At 38.7% G+C, this 21,271-nt stretch overlaps 1 protein-coding gene across 1 annotated transcript in view; it reads right to left on the reverse strand.

Moving 5' to 3' along the window:
* Positions 1–21,271, reverse strand: part of FMN2 (formin 2) — a 393,365-nt gene that overhangs the window by 268,271 nt on the left and 103,823 nt on the right. Inside the window, exons 4-5 of the mRNA XM_047841608.1 lie at positions 15,578–15,725; positions 6,888–6,943 (exon numbers count right to left, since the gene is read on the reverse strand). Of these exons, the coding sequence (XP_047697564.1) occupies positions 6,888–6,943; positions 15,578–15,725 (204 nt within the window). The remainder of the gene's footprint in view (positions 1–6,887; positions 6,944–15,577; positions 15,726–21,271) is intronic.

The following is a 21,271-nucleotide window of genomic DNA, read 5'->3' on the forward strand; positions in this document are numbered from 1 at the left end:
CACACTAACCAGAAACAGAACTGGGCCTTGAACCTGGATGAGAATCTTCTCACCTTCCACTAGGCTGTGCTGGAGGATAGAGTCTTCTTACTGATAATATCTAGTACTCAGTTATTTTCAAAAGACTAGTTGGAAGAAAGTATAAATACATTTTTAAAAACTGGTTTTGTATCCAAAAGAGCAATTGCTATCTCCAATTACTATTCTATATGTTTCCTTTCTTGCAGTCTTTTTTTCTTTAATAGTGTTTTGATTTCAAAAAACAAAAACAAAAACAAAATTTGGCTTCTTTAGTAAAAGAAAAACGGTTTCTGTGGTAATTAAACGGGCACTAATTAATGTTTCATCCACCAAAGTAACTTAAAAATATGATTTGATTTGAGAAAACCTCTGGTGAGTTCTCCAAACTCACATCCATGTAACTATTAGTTCAGCCAGGCACATCTCCATGTGACATCTGGAATGGAAACTGTCCTGCTGGACCCAGCTTCTGTCAGGCCCAACTCTTTGGCTAGATACAGAATGATGCAGCTTCTAAAAAGCTTGTACTCCGTTCCACTTCAAGGTAGATTTTTTTTTTCAAAGCCTAAATGGAAGACAACATCCCCTTCCACATGATTATATTTCCCTGAAGACAGAGAAGTAAGGATGGCCTCAGCTAGCTGGCACATGAAAAAGAAAATCAGAACCTGTCACAATTTTAAGACAAGTAAGAGAGAAAGTAAGAAAGAAAAGGAGTAGGATTCAACATCCTAATAAGATCTTCTTACTCCATATAAATAAATGGAACAAAATAGAGAAGCCAGAAATGGACCCACAAATGTATGGCCGACTAATCTTTGACAAAGCAGGAAAGAGTATCCAATGGGAAAAAAACAGTCTCTTCAATAAATGGTGCTGGAATAACTGGACAGCAACATGCAGAAGAATGAAACTGGACAGTTTCTTATACCATACACAAATATAAACTCAAAATGGATGAAAGACCTAAATGTGAGACAGGAAACCATCAAAATCCTACAGGAGAAAACAGGCAAAACCTCTTTGACCTTGCTGCAGTAACTTCTTACTAGACGTGACTCTGGAGGTATGGGAAACAAAAGCAAATATGAACTACTGGGACCTCATCAAGATAAAAAGCTTCTTCTGCACAGCAAAGGAAACAATCAACAAAACGAAAAGGCAACCAACAGAATGGGAGAAGATATTTGAAAATAACATATTGAATAAAGGGTTAGTATCAAATATGTATAAAGAACTTATCAAATTCAACACCCCCCCCAAAAAAAATATTCCAGTGAAGAAATGGGCAAAAGACATGAATAGATACTTTTCCAAAGAAGACATCCAGATGGCTAACATACACATGAAAACATACTCAACAATAAAGGTCTTCCCAAACGAAAACTGAAGGAATTCATCACCACTAAACCAGCCCTACAAGAGATCCTAAGGGGGATCCTGTGAGACAAAGTACCAGAGACATCGTTACAAGCATGAAACCTACAGACATCACAATGACTCTAAACCCATATCTTTCTATAATAACACTGAATGTAAATGGACTAAATGTGCCAACCAAAAGACATAGGGTATCAGAATGGATTAAAAAAACAAGGCCCATCTATTTGCTGTCTACAAGAGACTCATTTTAGACCTGAGGACACTTTCAGATTGAAAGTGAGGGGATGGAGAACTATCTATCATGCTACTGGAAGTCAAAAGAGAGCTGGAGTAGCCATACTTATATCAGACAAACTAGACTTTAAATTTTTTTTTTTCAACGTTTATTTATTTTTGGGACAGAGAGAGACAGAGCATGAACGGGGGAGGGGCAGAGAGAGAGGGAGACACAGAATTGGAAACAGGCTCCATGCTCTGAGCCATCAGCCCAGAGCCTGACGCGGGGCTCGAACTCACAGACCGCGAGATCGTGACCTGGCTGAAGTCGGACGCTTAACCGACTGCGCCACCCAGGCGCCCCTAGACTTTAAATTAAAGGCTGTAACAAGAGATAAAGAATGGCATTATATAATAATTACAGGCTCTATCCATCAAGAAGAACTAACAATTATAAACGTCTATGCACCGAATACGGAAGTCCCAAATATATAAAACAATTACTCACAAACATAAGCAACCTTATCGACGAGAATGTGGTAATTGCAGGGGACTTTAATACCCCACTTACAACAATGGATAGATCATCGAGACACATGGTCAATATAGAAACAAGGGCCCTGAATGATACATTGGACTAGATGGACTTGACAGATATATTTAGAAATCTGCATCCCAAAGCAACAGAATATGCTTTCTTCTCAAGTGCACATGGAACATCCTCCAAGATAGATCACACACTGGGTCACAAAACAGCCCTTCATGAATATAAAAGAATTGAGATCATACCATGCATACTTTCGGACCACAATGCTATGAAGCTTGAAATCAACCACAGGAAAAAGCCTGGAAAACCTCCAAGAGCATGGAGGTTAAAGAACACCATACTAAAGAATGAATGGGTCAACCAGTCATTAGAGAAGATATTAAAAAATATATGCGGGGTGGGGGGGCGCCTGTGTGGCTCAGATGGTTGGGTGACCAACTTCGGCTCGGGTCATGATCTCGTGGTCTGTGAGTTCGAGCCCCGCGTCGGGCTCTGTGCTGACAGCTCAGAGCCTGGAGCCTGTTTCAGATTCTATGTCTTCCTCTCTCTCTGACCTTCCCCCATTCATGCTCTGTCTCTCTCTGTCTCTAAAATGAATAAACATTAAAAAAATTTTTTAAAAATATACGGAAACAAATTAAAATGAAAATACAACAATCCAAACGCTTTGGGATGCAGCAAAGGCAGTCCTGAGAGGAAAATACATTGCAATCCAGGCCTATCTCAAGAAACAAGAAAAATCCCAAATACAAAATCTAACAGCACACCTAAAGGAAATAGAAGCAGAACAGCAAAGACAGCCTAAACCCAGCAGAGGAAGAGAAATAATAAAGATCAGAGCAGAAATAAACAATATAGAATCTAAACAAACTGTAGAGCAGATCAACGAAACCAAGAGTTGGTTTTTTGAAAAAATAAACAAAATTGATAAGCCTCTAGCCAAGCTTCTCAAAAAGAAAAGGGAGATGACCCAAATAGATAAAATCATGAATGAAAATGGAATTATTACAACCAAGCCCTCAGAGATACAAGCAATTATCAGGGAATACTATGAAAAATTATATGCCAACAAAATGGACAACATGGAAGAAATGGACAAATTCCTAAACACCCACACGCTTCCAAAACTCAATTAGGCGGAAATAGAAAGCTTGAACAGACCCATAACCAGTGAAGAAATTGAATCAGTTACCAAAAATCTCCCAACAAATAAGAGTCCAGGACCAGATGGCTTCCCTAGGGAATTCTACCGGACATTTAAAGCAGAGATAATACCTATCCTTCTCAAGCTATTCCAAAAAATAGAAAGGGAAGGAAAACTTCCAGACTCATTCTATGAAGCCAGCATTACTTTATTCCTAAACCAGACAGAGACCCAGCAAAAAAAGAGAACTACAGGCCAATATCTCTGATGAATATGGATGCAAAAATTCTCAATAAGATACTAGCAAATCAAATTCAACAGCATATAAAAGGAATTATTCACCATGATCAAGTGGGATTCATTCCTGGGATGCAGGGCGGGTTCACCATTCGCAAATCAATCAACGTGATACATCATATTAATAAAAGAAAAGAACCATATGATTCTGTTAATCAATGCAGAAAAAGCATTTGACAAAATTCAGCATCCTTTTAATAAAAACCCTCGAGAAAGTCGGGATAGAAGGAACATACTTAAACATCATAAAAGCCACTTATGAAAAGCCCACAGCTAATATCATCCTCAATGGGGAAAAACTGAGAGCTTTCCCCCTGAGATCAGGAACATGACAGGGATGTCCACTCTCACCGCTGTTGTTTACCATAGTGTTGGAAGTGCTAGCATCAGCATTCAGACAACAAAAGGAAATCAAAGGCATCAAAATTGGCAAAGATGAAGTCAAGCTTTCCCTTTTTGCAGATGACATGATATTATACACAGAAAACCCAATAGACTCCACCAAAAGTCTGGAAGAACTGATACATGAATTCAGCAAAGTCACAGGATACAAAATCAATGTACAGAAAGCAGTTGCATTCTTATACACTAATAATGAAGCAACAGAAAGACAAATAAAGAAACTGATCCCATTCACAATTGCACCAAGAAGCATAAAATACCTAGGAATAAATCTAACCAAAGATGTAAAAGATCTGTATGTTGAAAACTATAGAAAGCTTATGAAGGAAATTGAAGAAGACACAAAGAAATGGAAAAACATTCCGTGCTCATGGGTTGGAAGAATAAATATTGTTAAAATGTCAATACTACCCAAAGCTATCTACACATTCAATGCAATCCCAATCAAAATTGCACCATTATTCTTCTCGAAGCTAGAACAAACAATCCTAAAATTTATATGGAACCACAAAAGGCCCTGAATAGCCAAAGTTATTTTGAAGAAGAAGACCAAATTAGGAGGCATCACAATCCCAGACTTTAGCCTCTATTACAAAGCTGTAATCATCAAGACAGCATGGTATTGGCACAAAAACAGACACATAGACCAATGAAATAGAATAGAAACCCCAAAAATAGACCCACAAAAGTATGGCCAACTAATCTTTGACAAAGCAGGAAAGAACATCCAATGGAAAAAAGACAGTCTCTTTAACAAATGGTGCTGGGAGAACTGGACAGCAACATGCAGAAGGTTGAAACTAGACCACTTTCTCACACCATTCACAAAAATAAACTCAAAATGTGTAAAGGACCTGAATGTGAGACAGGAAACCATCAAAACCCTAAAGGAGAAAGCAGGAAAAGACCTCTCTGACCTCAGCTGCAGCAATTTCTTACTCAACACATCCCCAAAGGCAAGGAAATTAAAAGCAAAAATGAACTATTGGGACTTCATGACGATAAAAAGCTTCTGCACAACAAAGGAAACAATCAACAAAACTAAAAGGCAACCAACAGAATGGGAAAAGATATTTGCAAATGACATATCAGACAAAGGGCTAGTATCCAAAATCTATAAAGAGCTCACCAAACTCCACACCCAAAAAACAAATAACCCAGTGAAGAAATGGGCAGAAAACATGAATAGACACTTCTCTAAAGAAGACATCCGGATGGCCAACAGGCACATGAAAAGATGCTCAACATCACTCCTCATCAGGGAAATACAAATCAAAACCACACTCAGATATCACCTCACGCCAGTCAGAGTGGCCAAAATGAACAAATCAGGAGACTATAGACGCTGGAGAGGATGTGGAGAAACGGGAACCCTCTTGCACTGTTGGTGGGAATGCAAACTGGTACAGCCACTCTGGAAAATAGTGTGGAGGTTCCTCAAAACTTAAAAATAGATCTACCCTATGACCCAGCAGTAGCACTGCTAGGAATTTACCCAAGGGATACAGGAGTACTGATGTATAGGGGCACTTGTACCCCAATGGTTATAGCAGCACTCTCAACAATAGCCAAATTATGGAAAGAGCCTGAATGTCCATCAACTGATGAATGGATAAAGAAATTGTGGTTTATATACACAATGGAGTACTATGTGGCAATGAGAAAGAATGAAATATGGCCCTTTGTAGCAACGTGGATGGAACTGGAGAGTGTGATACTAAGTGAAATAAGTCATATAGAGAAAGACAGATGCCATATGGTTTCACTCTTATGTGGATCCTGAGAAACTTAACAGAAACCCATGGGGGGGGGGGAGGAAAAAAAAAGAGGTTAGAGTGGGAGAGAGCGAAAGCATAAGAGACTCTTAAAAACTGAGAACAAACTGAGGGTTGATGGGGGGTAGGAGGGAGGGAAGGGTAGGTGATGGGCATTGAAGAGGGCATCTTTTGGGATGAGCACTGGGTGTTGTATGGAAACCAATTTGACAATAAATTTCATATATTAAAAAAAAAGAAAAGAAAAGATACTCAACCTCACTCATCATCAGGGAAATACAAATCAAAACCACAGTGAGATACCACCTGTCAGAATGGCTAACATTAACAACTCAGGTAACAACAGATGTCAGAGAGGATGTGATGTAAGGAGAATCCTTTTGCAATGTTGGTTGGAATGCAAACTGGTGCAGCCACTCTGGAAAACATGAAGTTTCCTCAAAAAATTAAAAATAGAACTACCCTATGGCCCAGCAATTGCACTACTAGGTATTTATCCAAAGGACACAAAAATGCTGATTCAAAGGGACACACGCATGCCAATGTTTATGGCAGCTCTTTCAGCAATAGCCAAATTATGGAGAAAGCCCAAATGTCCATTGACTGATGAATGGATAAAGAATATGTGGCACACACACACACACACACACACACACACACACACACACAATGGACTATTACTCAGTGATCCAAAAAGAATGAAATCTTGCATTTGCAACAGCGTGGATGGAAATAGAGGGTATTATGCTAAGTGAAGTAAGTCAGAGAAAGACAAATACCATATCATTCCACTCTTGTGGAATTTAAGAAACAAAACAGATAACTAGGGGAAGGGAAAGAAAAATAAGATAAAACAGAGAGTGAGACAAGCCATAAGAGACTCTTAAATATAGATAACAAACTGAGGGTAGTTGGAGAGGAGGTGGGTAGGGGAATAGGCTAAAGGGGTGATGGGTAGTAAGGAGGGCACTTGTTGGGTATGAGCAGTGGGTGTTTTATGTAAGTGATGAAGCACTGGCTTCTACTCCTGAAACCAATACTACATTATATGTTAACTAACTTAAATTTAAATGAATAAATTTTAAAAAAAAGATCTTCTTACCTGCTGAACAGCATCTGAACATTTTTTTGGAGTTTCCAAAACAGCAGACTGAGATTCTGGTTTGAAAAAGAAAAAGAGTCAGTATCTTAAAGAAGAAATTTCCCAATTCCTCAATCAGAAAACAAAACTAACTAAAACATATCTTTAACCAGAAGTACCAAAAATATCCAGTTTATCTTCCAATTATACTTCTGTATTATAAAGACATGACTACTTTTCAGCATATATAACACAGATAATGACTAATGCTCACGTCATTATTTTTTAAATTAGAATAGCCTCATGCCCTTCTTCAACACACCAATCATAATTATTTTTCTCAACTGCTAGCGTCTATTTTGTGCTAGGAAATACCTGTTGAAACATTCACTTATATTATTTACTTAGCTCAAGTCTGTACAATGATAGAACTCATCAATCTTGAAGGATGGGATTCAGTTGTCTTATCTATTGACAACTTTCCTTCTAATTTCTTTTTTTTTCTTATTTTAGAGAGAGAGAGAGAGCACACGAGAGAGGGACAGACGGAGAGAGAGAGGAGAGAGAGGGAGAGAGAGAGAGAGAGAGAGAGAGAGAGAGAGAGAGAGAGAGAGAGAATCCTAAGCAGGCTCCACATTCAGCATGAAGCCCGACATGGAGTTCAATCCCACAACCCTGGGATCATTATCTGACCTGAGCTGAAATTAAGAGTTGGACACTCAACCCCACTGGGCCACAAAGGTGCCCCCTACCTTCTAATTTCAAGAAGAGATCATGAGTACTACCATCGAGTAATAAAGGATTCTGAAAGGATTTTGTTCCTTTATTTGTCATTTAAGAGTCTATGAGACTGTAAATTCATGCTGGAAAACCTAAGGGAAAACAAATTCCAGGATTACTTTTCAAGCTAAGGGACAATTTCTTCTAAGTGAACCTTGCATGAACATTGTAAAACAAAAAATAAAAACAAAAGGGCCTTCAGAAATCCCCAGTGCTCCATGGAGTAGAGTCTGAAAACAACTCATTGTGTCCATCATCGACAATTTACAGTTGAAAAATCAGAGACACATAATATAAGCAATTGGTGGGAAGCTGGAAGACTAGAGTTTCTCTCCTGTCATATGTCTCCCCAATAATAGGTAGCATGCAGATCAGACTCCTGACAAGAAATAGCAGTCACTCTTGAGGATAATTTAGACATTCCTAATTTAGCAGCACTCTAGTTGATACATGTGACAATGCTCTAGAAAAATAAAAAAGGGCTTATTATTAAATTTTATAACATATTGTTAAACTACATTGAAAGTTTCCATTTCACTGAAATTAAAGCACAGGATCTGTACAGGCTCTTGGCCTTCTTTCACTTGTCCACAGTCCCTGACCTCTCTGACCACCTCTGCCTTTCCCTACCTGCTCCTGTGGCCACAACAGTCTTCTTGCTGCTCTTTAACATGCTGCCATACTCCCTCCACAGGGTCTCTGCTATAGTGGGATATCTGTGTGTCTCCCTCGCCTTGCTCTTTCCCTAGGGCTTTGTTCCAGCCTTCCTAGCAATCTAGTGATGATCAACCTAGTGGTGATCTGACCCACTGTAGCACTTTTCATTCTGTCTCTTACTTTCTTTAACATGGAACATCACATAATATACTACATAATTCACTTGTTTGCCTCCTAATTATTATCTCTCTTACTCCACTAGAATATAAGCTCTGTGAAGGCAGGGATTTTTGTCATTTTTCCCTCTATTGTCCCTGGCATCTAGAATACTGCCTGGCACACGGTAGGGGCTTAAAGTATTTGCCCAATAATTATAGGAGTGAATGGAAGAAGTGATCAAAAGAATGATCAAACCATGAAAGGAGGTATCCTGGGAAAGGAAAAAGGGGAGTAAGAATCTTAAAAGGGGCAACATAGATATCACTTTGCCTTTAGCTACTTCCTGCACCTCAGCTAGGGGTGTATCTTTCAAAACAAAAATCATTGAGAAGAGCATGAAATAGTCACCGACAGATGTCACTGCGGCAATAGAACATTAACAAGTGGCCTTAAAATGCAAGCATTTTCCCAGACAAGTATTGTATTTTTTTCAAGTAATAAAAAATGGATTCTTCTTTCTTATCCTGACAAATCTCTACTCTGAACTTAACACCAGAGTTAGCCAATTTTGAATAAGGGTCCTAAAAACAAAGCCAATCAGCAGTTAATATAAAGCAAATACAAATGCTGGAACACTTTTGTTTTTAGTTACCTACAAATCCCCAAACTCAACAAACTCTAGATAAAATCCTGGGGCTTTGTTTTGATGGAAAATGCTTTTCTTTCTCTTCTTCCTATTTTGATAGTGCAGGGAGAACCTAATGGAACACCAACAGTTCATTGCATTAGAAATACATACAGTGTTTCCTGCCTTTTTCCCTATAGCTCTAGACCTGGTGACCTGCCCCAAAAAAGCAAATTTCTGGGTTCTGGTGGTAAAGAATGCAGACATTTTACCGGAACAATGAACTAGAAAGACAGCTCAGTCATTTTCCTGAATCCTCCTCCTCCCAAACTTTCAGTTTCCTTCTGTCGAGATGTGTGTTGTAAGTAAGCAATGAACCATGGGGATCCTGCCCCAAGTCAAGAGCACACTGCACACACTGTACGTTAGCCAATTTGACAATAAATTATATATTTTTTAAAAGTAAAGCTATGCTTGTCAGTCAATAAATAAATAAATAAATAACACCTGAACTGAATTCATTCTCCCACCCCCTCCCTTCCACTATACTTATTTCTTTGAATCAGTGTGTTACAACATCTAAGGGAAAGTTATGGCAAAAAACACTCTCCTCAGAATCATAAAATGAGGCATAGGAATTCTAGAATGTCAAGATTTTAAGATGAAAAAGATGTGTATAGAATAACTGCATTGCAAAACAAAGGTAAAATCAAAGAGAACTAAGAGAAAAGAAAAATAAAAGTTAAGGAGAAGACAAATAAGAAAGAGAAAAAAACAAAGCAGGCATAGTTAGGAGAGAATAAAGAGAAGCATGAGAGATGACACTAAGTGTTGAGTAAAACAAAATGGCATGTTTGCTGCAAATGATAAGTAAGCTGGTTTCTGAGTAGCTACTCAAGGCTCTAAAGTCATTGGGCAGGTAGATTTAAGAAATCCACTTAGTTCTAACATTCTTAGATTGATCACCTCTGTTACAAAATCCCATGACACTTGTTACCAATATTCCCCTCTTCGAGCATCCGGGGCTTTCGGGAATTGCCTTCCACTTAGATCTGGAGCTGACAGTCCCCATTACATATTCATCAACCAAGACGGTTCTTTTTAAAGAGTAACCCAGTAACAGCTCTCTCAAAGGTACATTTAAAACTGCCAGCTCTTTCACTCACCCTTCTTAAGAATTCAGTAACTAGACTATTTAAAAACTATTACTGTGAAGCAAAGTAGGAGAAAGAACATTCCTGACAAAACTTCAAGTGTTCTAAATAATCAACAATCTAAAATTCTGGGCTCCCCATAATTCCTCATATGTTTCAGAAACAATCTCTTTATCATCACAAAATAAGCACAAGACTTGTATAACAAAACATATTTGGATGAGTTTGACATTTGTAGAAAGAAAGAAAATGAGTAGGATATGCCTTTCTGCCATGAATGGAAAATAAATTAAATCACCTCTTTAAAACATAAAGTATGACTTCTAAAAAGGAATTAAACAGTCTCTAAAGAGTTTTATACCATAAGTTTAATGCATAAAATGCATTAAATAAAATACATAAAATACATAAAATGCACTTATGTAAAATTATTAAAATATTGTTTCTTTAATACATCAATTTGATTCAAGTCTAGTCAATTTAATTGAGAAAGAATTATTAAACTTAAATAATATAATTTATGATTAGCTGCCTAATATATGGCAGATGCTTTTAATTCTGGTATACTATGTCCTTCCACAAATGGTGATGGAGTTAAACATGTAATTTTCTGAAAAGAAACAGCCTTATGTCCAGCTTATTTGAGTATCTCATGGTATGGATATGTCTCTTCAATGCCCACAAAGAACACTGACACACAATATTTAGCTTGCATATGTAAGAGAGCAATGCAGGCCAAAATTACAAAAAATAAATTTGAAAATGAAGAATTATCTATAGGAGACACGGTCAATCTTTTCTGGTACATTTTATCCCTTGATCAAGTGGGAAGCTGAGAAATAGAACACTATCCAATCTTCCTGGGTCATTTATAGAATTTCTGCATTACTCCCAACTGAATGTGTATTAAAGCATTCCGACACTCCTGGAAATGAGTTGATGATACTGTTTGCATTATAATAGCACACAGAATCTCTCTTATTAGGAACCATCAGAAATACTACTTCTTTATATAAAAGTCCAGAAAAGACACTGTCGCTTTTAACCTCATGCACACAGAGGATCATTAGGAGATTGTCCCCATTTCCCTTTCTACTTTAAACCTAAAGAAAAATTTCCAACTATCTTTGAAAACTACAAGTCCTTCTGAAGTATATTTGTATACTAGCTGACTTCAGCTTCATCGTATTGTTCCATCCTAAATTTCTTTCGGTTTGATTTATTTCCTTTTGTCTTCCTTTGGTACGCCTTCAAATCTATTCTGGAGCAAAGTTGGGTTGCAGTCCTTTCAGCTAACATGTAAACATGATTTTTAGGATTTCTCTATAAAAAGTCCCTACCATGTTTCTACCAGATTTTCTTCTACATATTTTCCTCCGGGATTTCTGTCCCCCAAACCGCCTTCCTAAATACTACTCTACTTGGCCTTTCACATTTTCGAAGAAAGATAAGGGGCTTGGTGTTTCAAAGACGTAATAAGTCCCCACACACATCTAGACATCGTGCCTCTATTATGCATAAACTTGAAAATTAAAGTTAATAATCTCTTTGATTTCTGTGAATCCAGTGAATAGCTTTTGAAACTTGGTATTGAGCCCAGAAAACGGTCCATGGGCTGTTTCAGCACACACACAAAACTCTCTCAAATGCTTGCATTTATGTGCTAAGTAGATAGTTATTTAGATCTTTTTCAACAAAAGATCTTAATTTACTGACTTAAACATTTAAACATATACTATGTGCCCAAAGGTCTTGAAATGTTGGGAGTCTTCAACAAAGACAAACATACATAAACAGATAAATTAAAATACATAAGTAATTTGAATGATAGAGATATGAATAAAATGTCATGGGACTCCAGAAGAACAAACAACCATGGAGGGTGGGGAGGGTGTTATATATATAAGTAAAGGAAAATGAAGAGAGATAAAAGAAAGAGAAAACAAGATAAATGGAAAGGTTTTCTTCTTATCAATGTTTCTGCCACCAAATTTTGCAGAACAATGCTCCCCAATTTCCTTTCCAGCTAGGCTTATCTTTCCAGGAGGCATTCTATAGACTTCAAAAGGTCAATTTTCACACACTATCTGTGAAAAAAATGCCAACTGCAAAAGATTCCCAAGAATCTGCAGCCCTTCTCCATATCACTGGTGGGGAGAGAAATCAAGGCCTTACCTTGACCTCTGCAACTCAAATCCATATATAGGAGAGTTGGTTCTTTCACCAATATATGAAAGGTGGATAAAAACCTCCCTCACAAAAGGGATTACAAAAAATTAAGTCAGAAGCATGAGAAAAGCAGAAGAGGCAGCAACAGAAATCTGAATTAGCTGGAGATGTGAATTAGTAATAAATATTAAAAAGAGTCCAAGACCAAAAAAAAAAAAAAAGGCAAGAAACAAGTTTTCAAAAAATTTTAAGTGTATTTATTTATTTATTTTGAGAGAGAGAGAAACAAGTGAGGGAGGAACACAAAGAGAAGGAGAGAGAGAAAAAATCCCAAGCAGGCTCCACACTGTCAGCACAGAGCCCAATAGGGGCTCATTCTCATGAACCATCAGATCATGACCTGAGCCAAGTCAAGGGTAGGCTGCTCAACTAATTGAGCTGCCCAGTTATCCCACAAGTTTTCGATTTTCTAAAATGTAACTGAAAGTCTTTCTTCTTCAGAAAGAAAATAAAGTCATTGAACTCTTTTAAACTAAAATTGAAAGGGGCCACATGTTGCAAATACTGACTTTCACCATGATGTCACTACAAAACAATGTATAGCAATTGTCATTAAGTGTACTGCAAATAGTTAATAAATGGCCCCAGAATCAGAATACCCCATGGAGTCACAGCAGGAAAAGTTTAGAAAAGTACCATTATATCATTTGAACAAAAGAAAGCTATTTAGCTATTGAGGTTTATAACAGATCAACTGGAGAAAAACAAATCACTACATGAAATTATTTTCTACTTACCCCCATCATCCTCTTCAAGAATGCATATTTTAAAAGGATACAAGTTATTATATTAAAAATTACTTTCTCTGTCATTGTATAAGCTACACCAAACAACAAAGAAAAAACTAAGTTACAAATTTCCTAGTATCAATTCCAACTATTATCTTTTACCAAACTAAAATATATATTACCACTACCTTTCAATCTAGTCCTCCTCCAGTATACAAAATCAATAATATAAAATATTTCATAACATTTTTAAAGTACCTTAAAATTTTAGAAGAGAATATAAATGTTTCAGAAAAGTAGAGAAAGACATATTAGAGAAGAATAAAATGAAAATACCACACTAATCATGATGTAAAACACAGGACATGGACAACTGTTAAGAGAACTGTCAATGAAACTGTAATTTAGTTCTTCTGTATCTATACCTGGCTATTTCCTGCCAAGTAATCAATGTAACTTTTAACATGAACAATACAGTGTACTTAACAGGATCAATACTTTTAGTTGTGTGGGGTTTTTTTTTTATTTTTAATGTTTATTTTTGAGAGAGAGAGCAAGCGGGGGAGGGGCAGAGAACGAGGGAGACACAAAATTTGAAGCAGGCTCCAGGTTCTGAGCTGTCAGCACAGAGCCTGATGCGGGGCTCAAACTCATGAACCATGAGATCATGACCTGAGCCGAAGTCGCTCAACCGACTGAGCCACCCCAGGAGCCCCTGTGTTTTTCTTTTTAAAACGAAATACACTTTTATGTAATTGATTTATTCTCGGGTGCCATCATGTTAGAACCCTTCATCTCTGAAGATATTTGCATTAAGGAATCTACCTTGGCCCTTGATCAACTGTAGGATTGAAGAAATTCAGAGCCCTACATGGAACAACATTTCCTACCTCCTATCTTTCATTTGTTGCTCATCTTAGGGAGTACAGTCCATCGAGTGAACACTAAGCAGTGTTTCAAAAGCATCTGACATTTAAAAAGGGTCATTCTGGGTTGGGTGTGGGCCCCCCATTCTGGGCTTCAGTAGAAAGAAGAAAGACATAAGCGCATCCCTCCAGAGACTAGGGTAAATACAGGATTATAAACACTGAGTTTGCTTTGCAGACCTTTGGAAAAGAGCCTAGAATAAAATCCTTAACACTGTGGGTTATTGTTGGTTTTAAAGGGAACTCATGAGGAAGTAATAAATAATGATGTGAAATAATGAAAATAATTATAATAACCATAGCAAACACTTATACCAAGCCCAATGCAACAGTCTGGATGCTAATTCTATGTTTTAACATGCATGAAGTCATATAATTCTCAAAACAGCCCTATGTAGTAGATGCTATTCTTACTGACATTTGACAGATGAGGAAACTGAGTACAGGGATTAAGAAATTTGCCCAAGGTTACAAAGCTGGTAAATGATATTTCATGCTATACTCTGTTATTACAAGTCCAAATTGAGTTTCTAAAGACTTTTTCTCTATAAGTCAATGTGGGGGAAAATCAAAATTCTTAACTCTAACACTCATGCTACTATTTTAGGAAAATTTGGTGATAGATACATATCTGATTAGTAATGATGCCCTTCAATTTACTCTCCACTTATGGATCAGTCCACTGAGAAGTCAGAAATTTATTATACCAAACTGAAAACTTTTTAGAAAGGAATTAAACAACCAAATTTCATAAAACATTGCTGCACAAATGTGATTCTTAATTCTTAAGACAAATACAAAGTGCTTTCCCACTTTCAGGCTCCATATAAAGCTGACATTAATCTTTCTTTCTTCCCAGCCAATAATACAAAATACTTTAAAAGACAACAAAAGATGCAAAGAGAAAAACAACCAAAAAGAAAAATCTTAAGATACATTTGAACACTGTACAGTTTTTAAAAGATTACTCAAAATTTATATTTAGTGAAACTTGTATCTCTATGTCCTCATTATCTCTGAAGTTAAGAAAAGGATCAAGAAAAGCACAAGGAAGGCAATAAAGGAAGAGAGTCAGAGTGGAGAGGTAAGGTGGCCACCATCTTCGAAGGCAATAGACAGAAATTTCCTTTTGGCATTCTCAGCCCAACTCAGGATGTGGAGCCTCAACCTCAGGTGGTGGCTACCACTGGCCACCTGAAGCAGTAATTCACAAACTTTTATATACACGATAATAACTGGACAATTCCAGTGCCCTATCCCCTAGAATTCTAACTCAGCAGCCTTGAAAGTGGAGCATAAGAATTTTCAATTTAACAAGACTCCTACTGATTTTGTTTGAGTTAGCTGCAGATCATAATCTAAGAAATACAGAAGAGAAATTTAAGACTTAGTACCTAGTAAGCATGGCACAGTACTTTACATCACACACTTTTAGAACATTCTGGGCTCCTACCTGTTTCAACATCCTTAGACCCGTGTTCTTCATCAGGAGGTGTAGACGGTGGCCAAACAGGTGGGACTCGTCGGGGAAACTGCCCTTCTGTGTAATCCAGTGAGTGAGTGGGTTGGCTGACTGCAGCCCAGGTGTAAAGTTGATCTTGCTATATTTAAAATTTTTTAAATAAAAATAAAAAAATAAAATGTAAAGCTATTTTAGTTCAATCATGAAAAAAATGAAGTTTTTTTAATTGTTACATTACAACATCATTTTTATCTTATACATACATATGCAGGGTGTGTGTGTGTGTGTGTGTGTGTGTGTATCAAACATTAAAACAGCATTGCCTACTATCCAATGTAGATTCATAATGGCAACATTCATTCACACAATTATTTCAATTTCATAACCATACTTGTCTCAAATTTTTCTTTCTTTTTCAATTTATTTTTTTTTTAATATTTATTTTGAGACAAAGAGAGAGAGAGTGCATGGGGGAGGGGCTAGCACAGAGAATCCCAAGCAGACTCCACACTGTCAGGACAGAGCCTGAATCAGAACTCAATCTCATGAACCATGAGATCATGACCTGAACTGAAACTAAGAGTTGTAATCTTAACTGCCTGAGCCACCCAGGCACATCTCAATTTCTTTTCTTTTTTTTTTTTTTCAACGTTTTTATTTATTTTTGGGACAGAGAGAGACAGAGCATGAACGGAGGAGGGGCAGAGAGAGAGGGAGACACAGAATTGGAAACAGGCTCCAGGCTCTGAGCCATCAGCCCAGAGCCGGACGCGGGGCTCGAACTCACGGACCGCGAGATCGTGACCTGGCTGAAGTCGGACGCTTAACCGACTGCGCCACCCAGGCGCCCCTCAATTTATTTTCTATAGAAAAATATAATTGTTTTTTTGTGGTGGAGATTCCGTGTGCATCTGCAAGGAAATATAAGACCAGAAAATCCAGACATTCAGAGAACTCCCTGAACTAGAATCTTTAAGACATTTAAATATGATGTCCCTTTAAAATCTGTTTAAACACTTGTGGCAAAGTCAAAGGACAGGCTGTACTTGGGCACCGCAGAACAATAATAGCTTCCTTGCCTTCCACAACAAAAAGCCTAGGAAACCAACTTATCATGGGTCCAGGCTTCAAAATGTTTGGGACAAAAACCACGAAAAAGTAAATGAACTTGCCAAGAGTAAAAAAATTGGACAGGGATCTTCTGGCAAAGAAAGTGCTTCCCAGCTGAAGACTAACAGAATCTGGACAGAATGAGAAGGCTCATAACTACACCTAATGCCAGGAAGCAAAGTGGAAATCTCACAAAGGAGGCCACTTTGAGGCCTATAAACACCTTGGAAAATTTCTCATTAGGATTTCGGAATTACATGTTTAACCATTTTAGGATGCATGCACTCAAAATATACATGCCCTAGGTTCTCTCCATGATATTTTCCTTACTCGTAGGTATATTTGCCTATAGCTCATGGTCAACCTAAAGTAAAACAAAGAGAATAACAGTATTGTAGAGCTGAAGAGCAAATGCAAAACAAAACAAAACCAACAACAACAGCAAAAAACCGCACTGTAACCACTGTGTTGAGACTATAAGGCAAACCCAGTTAACCCAGGACAGGCATTGCCATTTCTATAATGCATTTAACAAATTAACCTAATAAATTCACAAATTATTGTTCAGCATGGACAGTAAGACACAGTGTATATATCTGTAGTTTAAGCTTTAACTTTACAGACACTGGCCCTATTTGAGAATTCAGATTCCTGGATTTGGCTAGTGTTACATAAGGGTCACATTGCAGACCTGGCTAAGCATTTCAGCTTTCCATACTGTGTCAACTGTTCATACACATTTTTTGAATGTTTATTTATTTTTGAGAGAGAGACAGAGTGCAAGTGGGGGAGGGGCAGAGAGAGAGGGAGACACAGAATCCAAAGCAGGCTCCAGGCTCCGAGCTGTCAGCACAGACGTGGGGCTCAAGCACATGAACCATGAGATCGTGACCTGAGTCCAAGTTAGACGCTTACCCGACTGAGCCACCCAGGCGCCCCATTCAACTATTCCTCTCTTGATCGACAGCAAAGGCTTTGCTTTGCAGCCTACTGCGTGTCAGAAATAGCTTTTCGCCGGTGAAATTAGTAGTTCGTTTAATTAACATGATGTTGGAAATGAGATCTCAGTAGTGAAACTGAAGTAATTCCGTCTACGAGGATTGACAAAAATATCAGAGAATATCCTCATTCTTAAAAGAACAGAGTAAGACTTGGGTGAGGGATGATGTCAAGGCTTGATGCTCTGACAGCAGTGCGTCCAGCCACTGCTTTAGGAAAATGTCTCCTTGCCTGCTGCCAAACGTTAGGCACAGAATCCTGCCTCTTTCGTTTCTGCAATACCTAAACCTTTCATGGAAAGTGTAGTCAAGCACCTACCCAGGCAGCAAGCTATACATTCCCTGACAAAGCAACTCTTGCCTAGAGAGCTTTATCATCCTAATAACAGACCCACTCAGCCTCTGACTTTGTGCCACATGAAAAAGGCAGCAACAACTAAGGGGATAAACGGTTTCACTTTAGCATTGGACAATTCACCAAAACACAAAGTATATTGAAAGCACTTTATAAAACTTCATATAAACAAACAGCAACAACAACAAATTCGGTTCAGTCCAGTTTTTTAGCTACGCTCCAGTATTGTAATATATCACAATGCTATGATGGTAATCTCAAAACCCTTCCTTCACAGCAGAGCTCTACTAGCAGAAAATAAGCAAAACACAAATTTCTTTTGTGGCTTTTTAACACCTACAAATGCCACCTCTTCAACCTAGCATTTAATTTTTTCTATATGACTCTCATCCACCCACCCAAATCCATCCCTCCATGTTCCCTAAGTCAAACTTCACTCCATTACCATAACTCCCCAGTTCTCCTCATTATGGAATGTAATCTCTCAGTAAAAGTCTAGCTGAAGCTCCGCCTCACATGGACCACTCATGCATCAGAACACTGATACAGCACCCTGCCACCATTCATTTTCAGAAGTAACGGTATGCCATCCAGGATGGTGGCATAACACCTTACTGAGTGCATCTAATCTTTCCTCAAATTGACTGGAAACTCCTTCAGCCCATGAAGTATGCACACAGGTCCTACAAATCTCCCCTAGCAATTGACAACGCTAGGATGACTACATAAAAGCCACTTAACTGAACTAACAGAATTGGCAGATAAAAAAGAAGTAAAAAGATGGTTTGTCAGTATGAGCAGGGGCAGTGGCTCATTTTCTTCATACACATAACAAGATACCAAACAGGTACTTTCTGGATGCCACATGGAAAACAAATCTATTATATTATCTGTTTTATCTAAACCTATCAGCAATTATGCAATATAAAGAAAAATAGGAACAGGGTCAACCTGGCAGCAAAGTAGGGGGACCCGAAGTTCCCCCATCCCTCAAACACAGCGGTGTTGAGGTCACAGAACTTGGAATTCCAAGAGTATGAGCTGCAGAGTGACAGAGACATCTCCAGGGGCCCATGGGGACAACTTGGTGGGCCATAGGTACACGATTGAAAACTTGGAGAGATAAAATGGGAGGCATAGGAAGAGAGGGGAGGGATCCCTTTCTTTGGAGAGACAAAAGGAAGAGAAAGAGAGGCTGTTGAAGTGTAGGACTGTATTTGGACCAGAGAAAACCCATGGACCGGGGAAGAGAAAAAAAAGAGAAAGATCTAATTTCTAAGTGCCTGGCTTTCTCTGGACTGGGGCCAGCTGCCCTGTTCACGTGCCTGGGGAGAAGGGGAGCCAGTCCCAGTCTTGGTAACTAGCACAGAGGTGCAGTCCTCAGTGAGAGGAAGCAATCCCCTCCCTTGAGTGCTCTCTGAAGAAGGCATATAGCCATTCCAAGGACAAAAGACCCACCAGTCAGAGGCCCTTTGTCGGCTGGCTGGGCTAAGGGGCTGTACCCTAGAACCAGGGTGTACAGGTGGGATCCTTTAAGACTGATGGTTTGAATCCCAACCAAGCACCAGGGAAGCACAGGAGACTGTGGAGCGGGACAGACGGCCTCGTTTGCACCAGCTCAGCACTGTGGGGAGCCAGAGGCCCTCTATCACTGGGGTGGAGTGGCATTTTTCTGGAACTGGGGTGAGCAGAGCGAGATCCTTTAAGACAATGGGGTTTGAATCCCAGCCATGTGCCAGGGAGGTGCAGGAGATGATGGAGTGGGACAAACCACCCTGTTCCCGCCCACGCAGCACTGTGAGGAGCCAGAGGCCCTTTGTAATCTGGCTGGGCAGAGTGGCACTTCCCTGAAACCGTGGGCATGTAGTGGGACCCTTTAAGACATGGGGCTGAGCACCTGGGAGGTGCAAGAGACGGTGGAGCAGAACATACCCAGCCTGCTCCCACATGCACAGCACTGTGCAGATGGCTTAAACAGAGTGTTTGGGACACCCAGTCTGGGGAGGAGAGACTGGGCTGTCACCATTTTTATCCCCATCACCAACAAGATGAGGCTTTACGGAACAACGGGCCCACAGTGGAGGCAGGACCTGCCTCCTACCAAGCCACACCCCTCCAAGTCTGGTCACTGTGAATTTACCAGTGTTTGATTGGCACTGACCAACCAGACAACCCCTTCCTCCAGACCAGCACAGCCACTGGCTCCAAGGCACCCAGCGGTTTTGCATTTTCTGATTTGATTCTTGGTCAATTCTTATTTTATATATATATTCCTTTTTATTTCCTTCCTTTCCTTCCTCTAGTTTCTTTGTTCTCTAGTCTGGTTATTCTGGTTGTTGGTTTCTTTAAGCAGACATATTGAATCTATTATTTTTACACCTCTTCTGTATCTCCTTCTTATTTATCTTCCTCTCTCTCTCAGGATTAAGTCATATTATGGTTACTCTGGTCAATTTTTTTTTTTTTCCTTTTTGCCCACCCCGGTCATTTCTCTCTTTGTATGTGATAAGGCTTCTTCCACCACCACCCTCTTTTTAAAATTGTTTTTCCAGGGTTACTTCATGGTGGAAGGTCCAAACCACTACTAAAAGTAGGGAGACAAAGCAACCAGAGTCACAACAACAGAGAGCATGTAACATATTACAAAAACACCTCCTGAAAGGCCAGGCCCTGGACAGTGTATAACCCCTTTTTAATATAGTAGTGCTCGCAGGTACAGGACACATTAACAAACTATTACAACAAGTAAGGGACGGAATACTAGCCAAAATGATGAAAAGGAAGAATTCACCTCAAAAGAAACTCCAGGAAGAATGGTGGCCAGAGAATTGCTCAAAACAGATATAAACAAGATATTTGCTAAGAATTTAGAATAATAGGCATAAGATTAATCACTGGGCTTGAAAAAAACAGGACAGCAGAGAATCTATTGCTGCAGAGATCAAGGAACTAAAAAATAGTCATGACGAATTAAAAATGCTATAAAGCAGGTGCAAAATAAACTAATTGCAGTAAGAATAAGATGAAAGAAGCAGAGTGGAGAATAAATGAAATAGAAGATAAAATTATGGAAAATGATAAAGCCGAGAAAAAGAGAGATAAGAAAATATTAGACCATGAGGGGAGAATAAGAGAACGAAGTGATTCAATGAAACTTAACAATATCCATATCATAGGAGTTCCAGAAAAAGAGAGAGAGAAAGGGGCAGAAAGATTACTTGA

This window comes from Prionailurus viverrinus, chromosome F1 (assembly GCF_022837055.1).
Source record: "Prionailurus viverrinus isolate Anna chromosome F1, UM_Priviv_1.0, whole genome shotgun sequence".
NCBI classification, from domain to species: Eukaryota; Metazoa; Chordata; class Mammalia; order Carnivora; family Felidae; genus Prionailurus; species Prionailurus viverrinus.